This window comes from Podarcis erhardii, assembly GCF_964252035.2.
Source record: "Podarcis erhardii genome assembly, chromosome: 4".
NCBI lineage: Eukaryota > Metazoa > Chordata > Lepidosauria > Squamata > Lacertidae > Podarcis > Podarcis erhardii.
In genome coordinates this window covers 5514282-5535303 of record NC_138508.1, presented here as the reverse complement: position 1 = coordinate 5535303, position 21022 = coordinate 5514282, and the positions used below count along the sequence as shown (strand labels likewise).

The 21022-nt window shown below is 45.1% G+C and overlaps 1 protein-coding gene across 1 annotated transcript in view; it reads left to right on the top strand.

The window, feature by feature from the left end:
* LOC309341295 (disintegrin and metalloproteinase domain-containing protein 9-like) overlaps nt 1-21022 on the top strand; it is a 41388-nt gene that overhangs the window by 3689 nt on the left and 16677 nt on the right. Inside the window, exons 3-13 of the mRNA XM_081860897.1 lie at nt 273-334; nt 489-567; nt 3303-3379; nt 4122-4311; nt 6455-6523; nt 8999-9070; nt 11226-11383; nt 14611-14695; nt 17621-17781; nt 18853-19042; nt 20404-20472. Coding sequence (XP_081717023.1) covers nt 273-334; nt 489-567; nt 3303-3379; nt 4122-4311; nt 6455-6523; nt 8999-9070; nt 11226-11383; nt 14611-14695; nt 17621-17781; nt 18853-19042; nt 20404-20472 — 1212 coding nt within the window. The remainder of the gene's footprint in view (nt 1-272; nt 335-488; nt 568-3302; nt 3380-4121; nt 4312-6454; nt 6524-8998; nt 9071-11225; nt 11384-14610; nt 14696-17620; nt 17782-18852; nt 19043-20403; nt 20473-21022) is intronic.

Below are 21022 nucleotides of genomic sequence, written 5' to 3'. Positions count from 1 at the left end.
ATATGGACTCTAGGGGGCGATATCACACAATGCCCAGATGGGGGAGGACAGCAATTAATAACATTCCCTATATCTGCAATAAAAACCCCTTAAAGAAAGAAAGAAAAACCTCAATCCAAAATGAAGAACAGTTTTTGAGTCCGTATTACTGCTTTTTTAAGACTAAGAGAGGGAGCTAAAGAATAGTAGCAATTCTATTATGGAAGTATACAGAATAGTCTAACTGTAGACATAATTTGTATATATATATATATTTCATTTGTATCCTTTAGAAAGAAGTGTCTTATGTAATTAGAATTGAAGGATCTGACAGAACTATTCACCTTCGACAGAAGTAAGTGGTTGCTTTTTTCATAGCAAAATGTCAATAGGAACATTCTGTTGGAATGACAAGCAGAAGTGGCAATAATCAGAAATCGTTTGCTGAGTCTAGACGCAGCATTTTGCAAGTACACCCTGCATTTCTAATGCAAGCTTTCTATTTGCAGATTCTTTATATTTCGAAATATGCCTGTTTACTCCTTTAATACAGAAGGAAAACGTCAAGTGCAGAACCCATATATCCAGGTTCATTTTATTCATATTTTTAGAAGGGCAAAGATGACATTAAACATGGATTATTTTAATAAATATAGAGTGAGATTTAATATCTGGAGTCTGGGGCCCAAGTTGATGCCACTGGCCATTCTTTTCTTCCGGAAAAGGGAGATCTCCCTTTTGACTTGCGCCATTTCAACCTTGTGCGATTGGAATTGTGCAAATTAAATGCGTGCAAAGTTTTCCTGGCATGGAGAGAGCTTTTAAGCTCTCTGTCCTGCTCACTGGGCTGGGAGCCTGGGAACGGCCCCGCAAAATCTCTGGCGAGATCTCGCAAGAGCAGCCCAGAGCCCACGCAGTGCGCTGGTTCCAGAAGGGTAAGCATGCATGTGCAGGTTCAATGCGCTTATATGCGCCGTCCTTGGAATGTAACCTCTGTGTAAGATGGGATCATAATGTAGTTCACAGTCATTTCAGGTAGCCCCTCTCCGATGAAAATAGAGACCTCCTATTCTATTATTGTTACCGTGGTACCTCAGGATGCGAACAGGATCCGTTCCGGAGCCCCGTTCTCATCCTGAATGGAATGTAAGACACGACGGTGCGTCTCTGTGTGCGCAGGTCACGTTTTGCCGCTTATGCGTGTGTGTGTGACGTCATTTTGAGCGTCTGCGCATGCACGAGCGGCGAAACCCAGAAGTAATGCGCTCTGTTACTTCCAGGCTGCCGTGGAGCGCAACCCAAAAGCGCTCAACCTGAAGCACATTCAACCCGAGGTATGGCTGTATTATTTTTATTATTAGATGTGATTTATACCCCGTCCATCTGACTGGATTGCCCCGGCCATTCTGGGCAGCTTTCAACCTATATTAAAACATAATAAAACATTAAACATTAAAAAAAGCCTTCCCTATGCAGGGCTGCCTTCAGATGTCTTCTAGAGGTCATAGAGTTACTTATCTCCTTGGCCCGGGGGTCATATAACTCCAACCCTCCCCCCAACATTTTGATTAAAATAAGGACGTCCTAAGGAAAAGCGGGAGATTCTGGGATCAAATCAGAAACTGGGACGGTTTCTGTAAATCCAGGACTGTCCCTGTTTTCCAGGAGGGTCTGGTCTTGCCCTCGGTTTGTCTTGGGCAGTATTTAAGCACAGGTGCCCAAATCTAGTGAGGGGATGGCATGTACATGTGGCATTTGTGGGGCTTTTAAGCCTCTTGCTGACACCATCCCGCAATCATAGCCCCAGTTGGATAATGGTCCGTACTCCTGAGTATCTGCTTGAAAGCTGAGAAGGGAAGAAGGACACCCATCCATTGTGTCGCCTCCTGCTTTCAAACAATATTGCCAGAGATCAGTGTGAGGACTTTGTGAATACAGCAGCTCCCTGCTCCTCACTGTTGCTCTTGGAGCAGAAGTGTCTTTGTAACCGTCTAATGGAAATGAAATCAAAAAAGAATCCCGTCCCATCAGGTTCTTGCCATCTCTGCCCTCTGACTTCAACCATGCAGTTCAGTTCCTTCGCCATAAATTCCACCCGTTTCATTAATAAACGATCAGCTTGTAGGTTAGTTACGAACCACAATGTGTGTCGGTTAGCCAAGATTCCTGTCCTTGAGCCCTGAGCTCCACCTCTACCTCTCTTTCAAATTAGGATAAAGGAGTTTCCTGCTTGGCAGGGGGTTGGACACAATGGCCCTTGTGGTCTCTTCCAACTCTATGATTCTATGAAATCAGAACCAGTGAAGGCAGTAAAGGTCCTGTATGAGTGTCTGGAGGCGGTTGGAGGATGGATGGCGGCTAACAGATTGAGGTTGAATCCTGACAAGACAAAAGTACTGTTTTTTGGGGACAGGAGGCAGGCGGATGTAGAGGACTCCCTGGTCCTGAATGGGGTAACTGTGCCCCTGAAGGACCAGGTGCGCAGCCTGGGAGTCATTTTGGACTCACAGCTGTCCATGGAGGCACAGGTCAATTCTGTGTCCAGGGCAGCTGTCTCCCAGCTCCATCTGGTACGCAGGCTGAGACCCTACCTGCCCGCAGCCTGTCTCGCCAGATTGGTGCATTCTCTAGTTATCTCCTGCTTCGACTATTGCAATGTGCTCTATGTGGAACTGCCTTTGAAGGTGACCCGGAAACTACAACTAACCCAGAATGCGGCAGCTACACTGGTGACATGGAGCGGCCACCAAGACCACATAACACCAGTCTTGAAAGACTTACACTGGCTCCCAGTATGTTACTGAGCACAATTCAAAGTGTTGGTGCTGACCTTGAAAGCCCTAAACGGCCTCGGTCCAGTGTATCTGAAGGAGCGTCTCCACCCCCATCGTTCTGCCCAGACATTGAGGTCCAGTGCTGAGGGCCTTATGGTGGTTCCCTCACTGCGAGAAGCCAAGTTACAGGGAACCAGGCAGAGGGCCTTCTCAGTGGTGGCACCCGCACTGTGGAATGCTCTCCTACCAGATGTCAAAGATAAAAACAACTACCAGACTTTTAGAAGACATCTGAAGGCAGCCCTGTTTAGGGAAGCTTTTAATGTTTAATAGATTATTGTATTTTAATATTCTGTTGGAAGCTGCCCAGAGTGCCTGGGGTAACCCAGCCAGATGGGCGGGTTATAAATAATAAATATTATTATTATTATTATTATTATTATTATTATTATTATTATTATTACTGAGTGGCTCCTTTGGGTAGAAGGAACCCTGGTCAATTCAGTTCTGTTCCGACCTGTTTCAAAGGGCTGTTTTTGAACCTTCCAGGTTGACTGCTATTACGGAGGATATGTGGAAGCCTTGCCAGACTCCAACGTCATCCTGTCTACCTGCCATGGGCTTTGGTAATGTCCTTATCTCCAAGGCGTTGAAAATATTGTGGCTGATGGGAGGGGGGGGGTTAGGATAAAGGAGGCATTAAGTACCAGTACTTAGGGGGAAGATGCTTCCCACATTGCGGCTAATGGGCAGAGCATCTTTTGTCTCTCTAAGAATGTCCTTTGGAACTTGTTTTTGAGGTGGGAACCAAAACTTCCACATACAGTTTTCGCCTGCCAACAAGCCCGTATCTTTTTTCTGTCTCACGTCTCATTGTATTGAATGTTGTTGTGCTTTTATGTAGACCGACCAGACTTTTATTATGTATCCCACCTTTCCTCAGCGGAGCTCAAGGTCTCTCAAAAGCTTCTCCCTTATCCATTGCATGAAAAAGTACAATAATAATAAAATAAGCTATTATTATTATTATTATTATTATTATTATTATTATTATTATTATTGGATTCCTTGTACAGTCATACCTTGGAAGTCAAACAGAATCTGTTCCGGAAGTCCGTTTCAACTTCCAAAACATTCAAGAACCAAATCGCAGCTTCTGATTGGCTGCAGGAAGTTCCTGCTGCCAATCAGAAGCCGCAGAAGCCCTGTCGGACATTCTGGTTCCAACATTCACAAACCGGAACAAGCACTTCTGGGTTTGCGGTGTTTGGGAGCCAAAACATCTGAGTTCTAGGGCACTCGGGATCTAAGGTACGACTGTAGAGCTTGCCGAACCACTCCTAATTATCCTTTCATTTTGGTTTTCAGGGGACATATACAGATTGGACAACTGCAGTATGAGATACATCCTTTTGAGGGTTCCTCTACGCACCAACACTTTCTCTACCGCATGGCCCCAGAGCAGCAGGAGCCATGCAGAGGGATCCCTGACCCCCAGAAGCAGCTGCCAAGGCATGAGATAGAATTTACTCCAGCCACAGTGTCCTCCGAGGAGAAGGTAAGCTTTCGTCCACGAAACCTGAGGAGTCAGTGGAAACTCTATTCCACCGGGGGGCGGGTCCATGTTCTAAGACAGGGTTTCCCAAACTTGAGCATACAGCAGTTTTGGACTACAAATCCCATCACTGGTCCTGATAGCTAGGGATGATGGGAGTTGTAGTCCAAAAACAGCTGGAGACCCTTAGAACCCAAAGCTAAGATACTATCAAGAATGTACAACTTGCTGTTGAAATGGAATACTGAGGATGAAACGGTAAAATCTGCTATGATAAAATGGGCACAAGATATCGGACATGACATTATGTTTGCTGACTGGGAACAGTTGTGGACCACAGGTATGAAATTTACGGCATGTAATGCCTTAAGAGAGAATATTATGAAAATGATATACAGGTGGTACATGACTCCAGTCAAGCTTGCAAAAATCTATCGTTTGCCCGATAATAAATGTTGGAAATGTAAAGAGACTGAAGGTACATTCTTTCACCTTTGGTGGACGTGCCCAAGGATTAAGGCTTTCTGGGAGATGATCTATAATGAAATGAAAAAGGTATTTAAATATACTTTTTGAAGAAACCAGAGGCCTTTCTCCTGGGTATGGTCGGTCAATTGGTGCCAAAGAAGGAGAGAACTTTCTTTATGTACGCTACAGCAGCAGCAAGAATACTCATTGCAAAGCATTGGAAGACACAAGATCTACCCACCTTGGAAGAATGGCAGATGCAAGTAATGGACTACATGGAACTGGCGGAAATGACCGGCAGAATCCGAGATCAGGGAGAAGAGTTGGTGGAAGAAGACTGGAAGAAATTTAAAATCTATCTGCAGAAACACTGTAAAATTATTGAATGTTAATGACGTTGGAATGAAACGAAGTGGTTCTAGTAATAAGGCAAAATAAGAATATGCAAGAATGGATTGATATTAGATGAAAATTTGAAGTTACTGTATAATATGTGAGGATAAACAATCAAGGGTAAATTAAGAGGGTATGAATTTGCTGAGTAAATTTTTAAATGGAATACAAAAAAGGGAGGTGTGAGGAAGTCATGAAAATAAGTAAATGAGTGGTAAGATATTAGAAAGAGGGATTTTTATTTTTTATTTTTTTATTTTTTTTCCTTTTACGTTAAATTTTTGGTTTTTGTATTTTCTTTGTGTGTTCTTTGTTTACTGTTTTGTAACCTTTTTCTTGTTAAAAACTTAATAAATATCATTTAAAAAAACAAAAATAAAAACAGCTGGAGACCCAAGTTTGGGAAACAATGTTCTAAGCAGCCTCAGGTACATGAAGTAACATTTATGCCTCTCTAACGTGAAGGATGTTTCAATACATGCTTTTCATATAATTTTCTTTCAACGTGTAACATGCTGTGAATTTTAAATCCCAATTCCATAACTTCTCCCATGCTGTAAGTTGTATATTACACCCAAAGTCTCTCGCCCAGTCTATCATTACTGTTTCCCATTGGGCTTGACTGGGCTGCTCCCAACATTAGATCCATCAGAGGAGGGCAACCAAAATGGTCAAAGGTCTGGAAACGATGCCTTATGAGGAACGGCTAAGGGAGCTGGGCATGTTTAGCCTGGAGAAGAGGAGGTTAAGGGGTGATATGATAGCCATGTTCAAATATATAAAAGGATGTCACATAGAGGAGGGAGAAAGGTTGTTTTCTGCTGCTCCAGAGAAGCGGACACGGAGCAATGGTTCCAAACTACAAGAAAGAAGATTCCACCTAAACATTAGGAAGAACTTCCTGACAGTAAGAGCTGTTCAACAGTGGAATTTGCTGCCAAGGAGTGTGGTGGAATCTCCTTCTTGGGAGGTCTTTAAGCAGAGGCTTGACAACCATATGTCAGGAGTGCTCTGATGGTGTTTCCTGCTTGGCAGGGGGTTGGACTCGATGGCCCTTGTGGTCTCTTCCAACTCTAGGATTCTATGAATCTATGATTCTTTCCTGATGGACTTGACTGGGCTGCACCCAAGATTAGATCCATCAGATTTGTCAGCTGCATCTTCCGCTTCCAGCCCGATGGATTGCCTGCGGAAGTGGTACAATGTCTGCAGCTCTACATTGCTTTGATTCCCACCCCCCCCCACACACACACACAAACCCTGAGCTGTGTGCATTTCATTTCAGACAGAGTTTCCCGGACCTGATGCACCATCCAGATACCTGGAGTATTTTGCTGTTTGCGACAATTCCATCGTAAGTGGCGATAACCTGGATTCTCCGCCTGTAAGAGTTATGCACAATTCAAAGAGTTGGTGCTGACCTTCAAAGCCCTAAACGGCCTCGGTCCAGTATATCTGAAGGAGCGTCTCCACCCCCATTGTTCTACCCAGACACTGAGGTCCAGCTCCGAGGGCCCTCTGGCGGTTCCCTCCCTGTGAGAAGCAAGGTTGCAGAGAACCAGGCAGAGGGCCTTCTCGGTAGTGGCACCTGCCCTGTGGAACGCCCTCCCACCAGATGTCAAAGAGATAAACAACTACCAGACTTTTAGAAGACATCTGAATGCAGCCCTGTTTAGGGAAGCTTTTAATGTTTGAGGCATTACTGTATTTTAATATTGTGTTGGAAGCCACCCAGACTGGCTGGGGAAACCCAGCCAGATGGGCGTATATTATTATTATTATTATTATTATTATTATTATTATTATTATGCATGTCTGACTGCCTGCTTAGCAGCTTCCTTGTAGTGCTTAAGTCCACTCAACAGCATAGGCTTAAGAAAGAGGGATATCGACTTTCAGATTAGAGGACAAGCAATTCTTCTCACTGATTAGTGGATTGAAAAAGTTAATATAAAAAGAAGAAGAAGAGTTTGGATTTGATATCCCGCCTTTCACTCCTTTTAAGGAGTCTCAAAGCGGCTAACATTCTCCTTTCCCTTCCTCCCCCACAACAAACACTCTGTGGGGTGAGTGGGGCTGAGAGACTTCAGAGAAGTGTGACTGGCCTAAGGTCACCCAGCAGCTGCATGTGGAGGAGCGGGGAAGCGAACCCGGTTCACCAGATTACGAGTCCACCGCTCTTAACCACCACACCACACTGGCTGAAGAGAGCCTAATTACAGTGGTGCCCCGCAAGACGAATGCCTCGCAAGACGGAAAACTCGCTAGACGAAAGAGTTTTCCGTTTTGGAGGTGCTTCGCAAAACGAATTTCCTATCGGCTTGCTTCGCAAGACGAAAATGTCTTGCGAGTTCCTGCGGGTTTTTTTCCTCCCCCCCCCTTTTTCTAAGCCGCTAAGCCGCTTATCAGCTGATCCGCTAAGGCGATAAGCCGCTTATCAGCTGATCCACTAAGCCGCTTATCAGCTGATCCGCTAAGCCGATAAGCCGCTAATAGCGCTAATCCGCTAGGTAGCTAATGGCCGTGCTTCGCAAGACGAAAAAACCGCAAGACGAAGAGACTCGCGGAATGGATTCTTTTCGTCTTGCGAGGCACCACTGTACTTACCCTGACAGTGGAATTTTATCGAAAGACAGTACCTGCCTGGAATGCCCTGTGGTGTGGCATGTTTTGGCAGTCTTCAAAAGCATTTCAAGATAAAATGCAATAGAATGACCGCTCCCCACATCAAATGGGGGGGGACACCTTTTGCGTGGTTGTGCGCAGTCCCCACGACCCCATATGGCTCCCGGCAGTGCAGCCTGGATTTGCGCCCCCCCCCCAGGCTGGACACTCTGCCAGTTACCCAATCCCAGCTGGGGAGGCATTGCCAGGAAAGAGTTGGCCGGGTAAGGGGAGGGATTGCCCTGCCCACACAATAGTGGGCGGAACTTACCTGGGAGTTTCCAGTCGAGCTCCTCCCACCCTGCCCTCCCTCAGTTAAGCCTTCTTTCACAGGTTAACCTCTTCTTCACAGGTATGCGGGCACTGCTACGCCATGGTAGCTGTTGAAGGGCCGGAAAAGGATTTTCCTGCATTGGCAGGTTTCGCCTTCCCCGTAGCAAAACGCCACAACTTTGGCGGTTTCAGGCCTTGGGCAGAATCCTTTAGTCCAGGGGTGGCCAACTCCCAAGAGACTGACAGTGATCTACCCTGTTTTGGGGGGTTCAAGTCAAGGTTGTTGACCTCCTTTTTTTTTAGAGAGGGGAAAAGCCATGCAGGGCAAAAATGTTGAGCTTTTTTTAGGGGAGCCAGTGATCTACCAGTGATCTACCACAGACGTCCAGTGATCTACCGGTAGATCACCACGATCTACCTGTTGGATGTGCCTGCTTTAGTCTATCTCCCCTAAATGGGGGGGCGTGAAGCGGTGATCCACGCCCCCCGTGGCGTCGATCCCAGGGTTCCCCGTTAAAGCGGTTGTTTTGAGGGGAGTCATTGGCCATAAGCCGAGAGGCTGTCATTGGTCTCCCCCATGTAGTGGCGAATTGGGGGATGGGCTCTCTGCTTGAACAGACTTTCTCCAGAGCCAGCCCAATCCCCACACATTCTGGATAGCCCTGATGTTCCCCAGATCTCCAGCCGGGGACTGGGAGGAATAAATGCCCAATGCCTAAGCCAAGGTCTTCCTACATCTGAAGTTTTAATAAAGTTGTGGCCAAAATTTTAATCCCATAACACGCTATCTTGAGTCATTATTCCACTTGGGTGTCGCCTGGGGTTGGAGGGGGGTCAAAAGCAATAAAGAAAGATGTCAGCCCTAGCTTATAAAGAACTTCTTTTATTTTAGTATCAGCAGAAAAAGAAAAACGTGACTCAGGTGATATTGATGGTGCTTCAGATTCTATCTGTCCTTCACAATGTAAGTATGTTTATTGGAAATTTCTGAATAATGTTCTTTGTTTTGCCTGGGAGAGGAAAGAGGTGAAAAGCACGATCTTAACTTCAAGAACGGAGGACAAAGGGCACATTGCATGCAAAGGCACTGTGAGACACTCTGGTCTTTGGGGAAGAGTTTCCCTTTTGCAAAGAGGGAGAAGGGGGATTTATGTGTTAGCGGGAGCAAAACTTTCTTGCCGCAATAGTCAAATGAAAAGGGTGATAAGCTGAACATATTGCAGGTATTAATACTGTGCAGTTTGAAGGAACTGGAAGCATAAGAACTGGCTCCTTTTGGAAGAAATCATTGTCCTGGCCCATAAAAACATTATCCAAACTTTCACTTGCAGAACTTTCAGAACTTTCTTCATAACAGAATTAAAACATCAAATATACACCCAAAACATCCCTACGATGTATTGTGCTGTCCAGCACAGGCTCAGCATGTTACAATAAAAGATAACTCCAGAAATCAAAATGTGTCTCTCTCCCTCATTCCAGTTTCTTGGAGAGCCATTATCACATACTTCTGTTCTCTGTCGCTTTCAGAGAAAAACTAACAGTCACAACCCTTTCAAGAAGGCGAATTTGCAGCTCAATGCCTTTTTCAGCTGATTTAAGGTTACAACACTCACCTGTTAGCTAGCAGCAAACAACAGTTAATTATCAGCTCGGCAAGAGCTCAGAGTCCACAGTAGTTTTCTACTGTGTTAACTACTGTGGGGCAAACCCAGTGTTAGCGATACACCATTTAAGCATTTTCCATTTTAAACTTTCATTAATAAGGAAGTAGTTCCCCTTTTCTGTGTGAATTAAATCAAATAAAATGTCCCTGGTGTGACCTGATTAGGTTAGACTCCTGCCACACCTTTTGCATAATGGGTGAGAGTCTCTCCTAATGTATAGGGTGAGTAGTAAGCAGTTATTGCTGCCTTGCAGGGGGTTGGACTAGATGACCCTTGGGGTCCCTACAATTCTATGAGTCTAAGATTTAACAAGTTGCCTTGCGTGTCTCAAGCCTTGACTCGATACACCACTTTCCTGTAGCTTGGGGACTTTCTGTAGTCAAACTACAAGGGAGCTGGGCATGTTTAGCCTGGAGAAGAGGAGGTTAAGGGGTGATATGATAGCCATGTTCAAATATATAAAAGGATGTCACATAGAGGAGGGAGAAAGGTTGTTTTCTGCTGCTCCAGAGAAGCGGACACGGAGCAATGGCTCCAAACTACAAGAAAGAAGATTCCACCTAAACATTAGGAAGAACGTCCTGACAGTAAGAGCTGTTCGACAGTGGAATTTGCTGCCAAGGAGTGTGGTGGAGTCTCCTTCTTTGGAGGTCTTTAAGCAGAGGCTTGACAACCATATGTCAGGAGTGCTCTGATGGTGTTTCCTGCTTGGCAGGGGGTTGGACTCGATGGCCCTTGTGGTCTCTTCCAACTCTATGATTCTATGATTCTAAGACTGAGCTCTGCAGCGTAGCAGGTGGGAGAGACTCTGAACACATAAATTGATTACTTTGGTGTGAACTGCCAGGGCATCAGGCATAGAAATGTATTTAATAATAATAACAATAAATAAATACAGTCATACCTCATGTTACGTTTGCTTCAGGTTGAGCGTTTTCAGGTTGTGTCCCGCGGCAACCCAGAAGTACCGGAAAGGGTTACTTCTGGGTTCCACCGCTCACACATGCGCAGACGTGCAAAATGACGTCACACGCATGTGCAGAAGCGGCGAATCGCGATCCACGTATGTGCAGGCACGGGTTGCATTTTGCTCATGTTGTGAACGGGCCTCTGGAACGGATCCCGTTCGCAACCAGAGGTACCACTGTAAATAAATATTATTAATAATGAACATCTGATTGATGGTAATGTGTTCAAAACACTTAACACATGCTTTGTCTTACAACAACCCTGTAAGGTAGATCAGCATTATTATAACTATGTCTGCCTATAGAACCATAGAATTGTAGAGCTGGAAGGGGACCCTGGGGGTTGGGTCTTTTGCGCCACACGGGTCTTGAACCCCATGACCCTGAGATTAAGAGTCTCACGCTATCTTATGCACATGTGTCTCTCTCTCTATATTATCAGTATGTTTTTATAAGCACACGATTTCCTATTTTCTGTTTTCAGATATATGACGACATAGGTCTTCACGTTGTTTTGACAGGAATAGAGGTGTGGACACGGCAAGATCTGGCAGGCAGCGATGCCGGTTTGCAAGCGTTTCACGACTACATCACCTCTGAGCTCCGGACCCAAGTCCATTTCGACCACGCCTCTTTATTCACGTGAGACTCTTCCCCATTTGCGTTGCTGGGAGTGTTTGGTCACCCTGCTTTGCCTGCCTGCTGCTGCTAATATCAATAATAATAATAATAATAATAATAATAATAATAATAATAATAATAATAATAATTTATTTGTACCCCGCCCATCTGGCAGGGTTTCCCCAGCCACTCTGGGCAGCTTCCAACAAGGATTAAAAATACATCAAAATGTCACACATTAAAAAATTCCCTAAACAGGGCTGCCTTCAGATGTCTTTTAAAGATAAGATAGCTGGTTATTTCCTTCACATCTGGTGGGAGGGCGTTCCACAGGCCAGGCGCCACTACCGAGAAGGCCCTCTGCCTGGTTCCCTGTAGCTTTGCTTCTCGCAATGAGGGAACCACCAGAAGGCCCTTGGAGCTGGACCTCAGTGTCCGGGCAGAACAATGGGGGTGGAGACGCTCCTTCAGGGATACTGGACTGAGGCTATTTAGGGCTTTAAAGGTCAACACCAAGACTTTGAATTGTGCCCAGAAATGTATTGGGAGCCAATGTAGGTCTTTCAAGACTGGTGTTATGTGGTCTCGGCAGCCACTCCCAGCCACCAGTCTACCTGCCGTGTTCTGGATTAATTGCAGTTTCCTGGTCCCCATCAAAGGTAGCCCCACGTAGAGCGCATTACAGTAGCGAGAGATAACCAGAGCATGCACCACTCTGGCGAGACAGTGTGCGGGCAGACAGTGTCTCAGCCTGCATACCAGATGGAGGCTGCCCTGGACATAGAATTGACCTGCGCCTCCATGGATGGCTGTGAGTCCAAAATGACTCCCAGGCTGCGCACCTGGTCCTTCAGGGGCACAGTTACCCCATTCAGGACCAGGGAGTCCCCCACACCTGCCCGTCTCCTGTCCCCCAAGGAATATCAACATTTCCCCCATTTCTTTTAGAAATTCAATATCTGAATGTATAGTATATTATAGATTATGGGCACTATATTTAATAATACATTTTTAAACAACAACAACAACTATGCCCTGTGTGAAGTACTCATTGGCCTGTTCTGAACCTTCCTACAAAGCATAGAAAATTGTTGAGTTGGAAGGGTCCCAAGACTCATCTAGTCCAGCCCCAGCCATTTCACTTCACAGGATGGTCCCATTGGGCTTCACTATTAGGAGAGGGAGACACACTTTTCTCTAGCCATCTCCATGTACAACATCCATCATCTCTACCCCAACCTGCCTTTTCTGACTGGATTCCCTTCACTGGAAAAATGGTGGAGGGGAGGAATATGTTGGTTTCTATTTCCCTCACTGAGCAGCAACTGCATGTCACAAGACAATGTTTACATTCCACAGTTCAAGTTACTGTTGGGTTCCCACGGGAATGGGAGACTGGATGTGACGTACACTGGTTTCCTGTTTTTCAGTGTTCTTTTGGTTTCTTTCTGTCGAGAGGGAAGTTGCTTCTCTGCTCTCACAGAGGCAAGATGTATGTTTGTATGCTCTCAGCATAGCTTGTAAATAAACTTCAGCATGTAGCACATTACCTGCTTATCCTTCTGCTGTGTGACGACGCTCTGCTTGGGCTCAAAATAAGACGAGCCTGTACCAGCTCCAGATGGGCCGGAGCTGGTCAAATCTAACAGAATAGGACTCCCCTGTTTTCGCTGGGGAAAGTGTTGGAGGGGATGCAGTCTGTGTTAGAATTCCTGCTCTGTGATTGCAGTCATGGGATTGTTGTCTATCACATGATGGTGTATGTTTTGACTCCACAGAGTGGGAAGTGACGGAGACAGGATATTTGTGTTCCTGTGTTCCGTGAATTGGGACTATTGTCCTTTGTTCTTTTTCTCTTTGCTGTCTGATGCTAGAGAGAGAGGGAGCCATGTTGCAGTGCTCCGTGTGTGTTTATATGTAAATAAAGTAGATTAGCCAAAATGCTGAGTTGCTGAGGTCTGCCACGCATGACGCACAAACTCTGCGGATCCTGAAGTGTGCCGGTGTCGGTTGGCATCCGTTGCTGTGATTTTCAGGCTGAAGAAAGCTTTTGAAGCTCCCAAACAATCGACCAGGAGGGGAGGGAACATGCCAGTCGGGCATGCGTCTCTGCCAGGGTCCTACTCCAGTGTAGGATGAACTCATCCTGACAGTCTGGGTGTTTGGCTAGCAGTGCCGCTAAGCGCAATGCTCCCTGCTGGCTAGGTGCATAATGACAGCCTACTGGGAATGCCTAGAGGTAAAGGAATTCTGGAATAAAACCCTAAAGGTTATTAATGAACTGTTTAAAGTGAAGCTTTCAATAGACTTTGATTTCATGACAATGGGTATTCTTGGAAACACGCCTGTAGAGAAAGGGGACCAGTTTATTTTCAAAGCTATATTAGTGGGAAAGGCAACGATAGCTTTAGGTTGGAAAGAGAGAGGAAAATGGACAGTAGAGGCATGGAATAGTTATTGGTTTGAACTTATTCAGTCTGACGTTGTCTCAGTCGTGTCACAAGAAACAACGTGGGAGGTCAAGCCCACCACGATAAGGAACAGATGGAACCTCTATCTTCAATGGATAGAAACTACTGGAACAAAAGACATTCGGTGGAAACTAAAGACACTATGCCCGTGGCTGAGGATAATTGTTTGAACCCTTCCAATGCATATGGGTGGTGGTGGTGTGGAAGGGAGGGAAAGGAAAAAAATGTATGGGAAATTCAAAAATTGGAAGGGGATAATATACTGTACGTAAAAATCCCAAACTCAAATAAAACTGTTCAAAAATAAAATTTAAAAAATGGGAGCCTGCTGGATCCGGCCAATGGCCCCTCTCTTCCAGCATCCTCTTCTTGCAGGGGCCAACCAAGAGCGCTCTCCCCTTCTGCGGTTCCCAGCAACCAGCATTCAGAAGCACTCCTGCCCCCGACGGTAAAGGCAGAGAGTAGCCATCAAGGCTGGTAGCCATCGAAAGAACTCTTCTCCACACATCTCCTCACTCCTCTTTTCAAGCCATCCAAGTTGGTGGCCATCTTTGCCTCCTGTAGCAGGGAGTGCCACAGTCTAACAATGCCCGGTTGACTTCATGGTTGGAATTTGGCTGCGTTTGGGGCACTAATGCCATGCTATAAGTGTCACGGAAGAAGCACAGCATCAGATGATGCTGGTCCAAGTGGTTTTGGTGCTGATTGTACCCATCCTTGCGCCTATCATTTAAGGATCCAGTTATGCCCTGAATGTCAACATCTTCTCTTTTCCAGGGCTGTGGGTCAACATAATTCCTTTGGGAACTCGTGGGAAGAACGTTTTTGTCTTCAGGATTATGTCTCAGTTTCTTCTGTCAGAGTAAGTGGTGTGGCACATTATTTCATGTGACCTTGCCAGTTCCATGTTTTTATGCACTAGCGTTAAGCTATGATGCATATTTATTTGTACCCCACTTTCCAGCCAAAAAGACTCCCTCCAGAGCAGTTTACGTGAAATCCAAACAAGACAGGCTTACATATTCTAATAAACAAAGAATGAAATTAATAAAAACACAATACACAAGGCGAAGGGGACAAGGAGGGAAGGGGGAAATTAAATTCAAAATTCCAGCACCAGTTTCTAGACAGTTGTTCCTATATTGACCAGCTGCTAACATAGGCTGCTTGCGGCTTCTCTGTACAGTGGTACTTCAGGTTAAGAACTTAATTTGTTCCTGAGGTCCGTACTTAACCTGAAACTGTTCTTAACCTGAAGCACCATTTTCGCTAATGGGGCCTCCCACTGCCGCCGCACCGCCACCGTGAGATTTCTGTTCTCATCCTGAAGCAAAGTTCTTAACCCGAGGTACTATTTCTGGGTTAGCAGAGTTTGTAACCTGAAGCGTCTGTAACCTGAAGCGTCTGTAACCCGAGGTACCACTGTATACTACTTTTAAAATTAATAGGTTTTCAGTGATGCTCCATAGTAGTCTGAAATAATAATAATAATAATAATAATAATAATAATAATAATACAGTGGTGTCCCGCAAGACAAACGCCTCGCAAGACGGAAAACCCGCTAGACGAAAGGGTTTTCCGTTTTGGAGGCGCTTCGCAAAACGAATTTCCCTATGGGCTTGCTTCGCAAGACGAAAATGTCTTGCGAGTTCCTGCGGGGTTTTTTCCCTTTCCCCCCCTTTTCCTAAGCCCTAAGCCGCTTATCAGCTGATCCGCTAAAAGCCGCTAAACCGCTAATAGCGCTAATCCGCTAAGCTGTCAATGGGCTTGCTTCGTAAGACGAAAAAACCGCTAGACGAAGAGCCTCACGGAACGGATTAATTTCGTCTTGCGAGGCACCACTGTAATGACAAGACCAACAGTACAAAATACCAACTGAACAGAATGAAACCGTATGACCATTGGATACTGAAAAATCAGACCTTTGTTTTACGACTCAACATTTTATCTATTTCCTCCAATTTCTGTGTACAAGTCACAACATGGTGATAAACTTCTTTGATTTTCCCTGTGATAACATTTATATCGACCATGTAAGAAAAGCCCTGCTGGATCCACAAGCCAATGGCCCATCTAGTCCAGCATTCTGTTCTCACGAGGGTCAGCCAGATGCCTATGGAGTTAACCCTGCATAAACCTGGAGCTGCTGTTTTGCCGCTTTATTGTGCAACCCAAAATGGGTTTGGTTTTTTTTGCAAAAAGCGTTGGATAATCTCCTCTCCCTGCGGAACCACAATTCGCATGCAGTCCTTTGCACTCCTGCATTCTCAAAAAGGTTTATTTTATTTTATTTTATTTTTGATTGATACAGCAAGAAAAGAAAAGAAAACACAGATACAGAATTACACACAGGAATAACAATAAACACAAAATTTTCTTAACAAACAATAAAACATAAGTTGGTCTTAACACTATAGACCTGACCTCCCGTCTATTCCTTAATAATAATAATAATAATAATAAATTTTATTTATATCCCGCCCTCCCCAGCCGAAGCCGGGCTCAGGGCGGCTAACAACACTAAAACAGTACAACATTATAAAACATTATAAAAATGGATTAAAATGAATTAAAATCAAAATTGCTGGCAACCATAAACTAAAGTTTTGTAAAGATTGCCAGAGGAGGGAGTCAGGCTGCGCCCTGACCAAAGGCCAGGTGGAACAGCTCTGTCTTGCAGGCCCTGCGGAAAGATGTCAAGTCCTGCAGGGCCCTTGTCTCTTGTGAGAGAGCGTTCCACCAGGTTGGAGCCGCAGCCGAAAAAGCCCTGGCTCTAGTTGAGGCCAGCCTAACCTCTCTGTGGCTTGGGACCTTCAAGATGTTTTTATTTGAAGATCGTAAGTTCCTCTGTGGGGCATACCAGGAGAGGCGGTCCCGTAGGTACGAGGGCCCTAGGCCGTATAGGGCTTTGAAGGTTAAAACCAGCACCTTAAACCTGATCCTGTACTCCACCGGGAGCCAGTGCAGCTGGTATAGCACCGGATGAATGTGATCTCTAAGCGAAGACCCCGTAAGGAGTCTCGCTGCAGCATTTTGCACCCGCTGGAGTTTCTGGGTCAGTCTCAAGGGCAGCCCCACGTAGAGCGAGTTACAATAATCCAGTCTGGAGGTGACCGTCGCGTGGATCACAGTGGCTAGGTCGGGGCGTGAGAGGTAAGGAGCCAACTGCTTAGCTTGGCGGAGATGAAAGAATGCCGCCTTTGTTATAGCTGCAATCTGCGCCTCCATGGAAAGGGAGGTGTCGAAGATTACAGCCAAACTCTTAACAGACGGTGCTGGCACTAATTGCGCCCCCGCAAGAGATGGGAGTTGCCCCCTCAGCCCCCTGTCGTCCCGTCCCAGCCAGAGGACCTCTGTCTTCGAAGGATTTAACTTCAGCCGGCTCCCACGTAACCATCCAGCCACAGCCTCCAAGCATCTGATCAGTGTGTCTGGGGCAGAGTCCGGGTGGCCGTCCATCAACAGATAGAGTTGGGTGTCATCAGCATACTGATGGCAGCCCAGCCCAAAACTCCGGACAAGCTGGGCGAGGGGGCGCATAAAGATGTTAAAAAGCATTGGGGAGAGTATTGCACCCTTATTTCAATTGCATCCTTATTTCAATTTCATATTACTTATTGCCAATACACAGTTTTATCATCATTTAACTTTTTCTTACTATATCTTAGCTCTTATGTCTAACTTGCAACTGTTACTGAAGTTCCTCAAATGCTGCGCATTCTCAGAAAGGTTTCAATCGCCTTTGGGCTCAATTCCCTGTCCTTCTTTTTCCTTCCCTGCATACAGACATCCTTGTCTTTAACAAATGACGGCGTATCAGCCGCCCATCAGCTGGGCCACGCGGTCTTTGGCTTTGTCCATGACGACCTTCCAGAGCTTAAAGGCAGAAGGTGTGACTGCACCTGCACCTCGGAGCGTGGCCGCTGCATCATGCATTCAGCCGTTGCGTAAGTAGGGGGTCAGTGCTCTTTCAACCTGGAAATACAGCATCTTTGTTGGTTATATTCTCCAGTCAGCCTTGAAAAGCTGCCGGCAGACAAACACCGGCTCCCTTGGCCAGAAAGCAGAGACGAGCGCCACACCCTTTAGCCAAATTAGACTGGACGTAACTGCCCAGGGGTCCTTTAACTTGACCAGTCAACCCCCCTCAGACATATTTATTTTGGGGGGGAAGCACGACCCAATGATTTCAGTTGAACTGATTGGTAACTGGGACTGACCAATATGATCATATCACACCAGTCTGTTTCCAAAGCTGGTCTTAACCTTGAATGTTTTGGGTCCACATTCCCTGAAGGAATATATACCTGCTTGAGTCTCAAGATCACCTCCAGAGCCTCTTCTCCACCAGATGATGATGATGATGATGATGATGATGATAATAATAATAATAAATTTTATTTATACCATGCCCTCCCCAGCCAAGACAAGACTGGGCTCAGGGTGGCTAACACCAGGTGTTAAAACAATTGATTAAAGTATAACTTAAGAACAAGAGTGTTCCACCAGGCCGAAGCCAGTGTTGAAAAGACCCTGGCCCTGGTCGAGGCTAATTTGACTTCCTTAGGGCCCGGGACCTCTAGGGTGTTGCTATTTATGGACCTTAAGGTCCTCCACGGGGCATACCAGGAGAGACGACTCCATAGGTACGAGGGTCCTAGCCGTGATGAGGTGGGGCAGGTGCCACAGGGAGAGATCCTTCTTGATGGTGGCCCCCAGGTTGTGGAATTCCGTCGCCAACGAGGTATTTTCAGGAGCAGGCAAGGGTCCTTTTCATTTCCCCAGGCTTAAGTTATTTTTATGCCCTTTGCGCCATTCTTTTCCATTGCCTATTTTATTCTCAGGCTCTTTTAATCATTTTGGATTTTATGGCCGCGCTCCATTTTACATGCTGCAGTTTTAACTTTCATTTGTCAAGCACCCAGGAAGCCTTTTTGTTTGTTAACGAGCAGCGTGGAAATAAAAAGTAAAATAAAAGGTCTGCTGTTCTGCTAACAGTTTGTTGTCTTTTATTGCAGAGGGTGTCACCGATTTAGTAACTGCAGCAAAAATGCATATTACGAATTCCTAGCAAACCGGGGAAAATTTTGTTTGCTGAATCTGCCTAGAGACTCATTTGAAAGCTACTCTAAGGATACATTTAACATAAAGATGTGCGGGAACGGAGTGGTGGAAGGCGAGGAAGAATGTGACTGTGGTAGGCCTGAGGTTAGAGTTTATGTGTGCAGGGGGTGTTATTAAATATATATGTTTTCTGCTTTGACAGGCATGGAGTTTCCTTGCTTTTTAATCTGCCCTAAGGTTCTTGCATCCTGTTTTGTTAGCAAATTAACAACTCCTTTCGTTAAAACATGAACTTAACTTTGCTTCCCAGGCACATTATCTCCAGTTTAATTCTCATTTTAAAATCCCAAATCCTGGAATACATTCCAGGGGAAGCATATAGATTGAATGTGTCTTCTCTGGTTGAGAATCCCCTGGTGACTTGATGGCAGATTAGAACTTAGAATACATTTTGGCTACTGTTTATTTTAATCATTTTTGGAATATTAATGCTTCGTTTTATATTTTTGGCAAGGAGGAGTTGTTCATTTACAATCAAGCAGTATAATAAATTTTGTAAAATGATATCCACATCCACAAATCAGAATGAATGCCCACTAAACAGCAAACGTAGTAGAATCTCCCTACAAACTTTGTCCAAACCAACTGAGATGAATGCTCACAAGTATCTCCTGTTTTTCTGTTTCACAAACCAACCCACAGAATGATAAAGGTTTTTTAAAAAATTTATAGAGAGAGTGGTACCTTGGTTCTCAAACTTAATCTGTTCCGGAAGTCCGTTCCAAAACCAAAGCGTTCCAAAACCAAGGCACTCTTTCCTATAGAAAGTAATGCAAAACGGATTAATCTGTTCCAGACTTTTAAAAACTACCCCTAAAATGGCAATTTAACATGAATTTTACTACCTAACAAGACCATTGATCCATAAAATGAAAGCAATAATCATTTTACTGTACTATAAAATAAATAAGACAGTATTGTAGATAATAAAAATAAAATCCCCCCGCCCACCTTACTTGCACTGATGATAGTCATTTTTTGTATGGGGGGCTTTTATCCATTTCCACAATCACACAATCACACACAGTCAGATGAACTGGGTTCCACACAGTCACAAAAACAAATTAACCAAAAAAGCCTCAAAAACAAAAACGCAAAATAAATAGCAAAAACAAAAGCACAAAATACAGTGGTACCTTGGTTCTCGAACTTAATCTGTTCCGGGAGTCCGTTTGACTTCCGAAATGTTCGAAAACCAAGTCGCGGCTTCCGGTTGGTGCAGGCGTCTTGGAAGCAATAGCCGACAGCCGCATCGGATGCTCGGCTTCCGAAAAAGATTCAAAAACCGGAACACTTACTTCTGGGTTTTTGGCGTTTGGGAACCAAGGCATTTGAGTACCAAGGCGTTTGAGAACCAAGGTACCACTGTATTTTAAAACTGGCAGAAATGAAAGCGTGGGTGAGACGGGAGACTCTGTAATTTTCTTTTTTCTTTCTTGGAAAAGGACCTAAAAGAACTGCAGGACGTTGCTTCGCTATCGGAAAGCAGAGTACAAGAACTGAAGAGGCTGGAGGTAAGTTGTGGCTAAACCCAACTGCCCTTTGTTGCTGTCATTCAAGAGCACTGCTCTGGCCCCATGGAGCCTGCACAGATCCTGCGAAGCCTAATGTAGATCTTCCCGTTGTTGTATGGCGAGTGGCCCACTGGGAGTGAGGGTTGAGGGCAGCTGGAAGTTGAGCTGACACCACTAAAACGATCTAAAATGTATAAGAACATTTCAAGTAACTGCTGGAGATGTGGGGAAGCAGAAGGCTGAATGCCACATACCGTATTTTTCGCTCCATAAGACGCATCTAGTTTTTAGAGGAGGAAAACAAGAAGAAAAAAATTCTGAACGAAATAGTGGATGTATGATTTTTGTGGTTCATGCTGCGGCCACAGACATGTGATCTGATGGTGAATTTGGGGTGAGCCAATGCAAAAATCCTGAGGATCCATGTGGATCCGTGCTTTGTAACCACGTTTTTGCACCATTGCGGCCCCACGCAACAGTGGGTGTGTGGTTTTTTTGCTGCAGGCTGTAGCCATGGACATGCTATGTGATCTGATGAATTTGGGGTGAC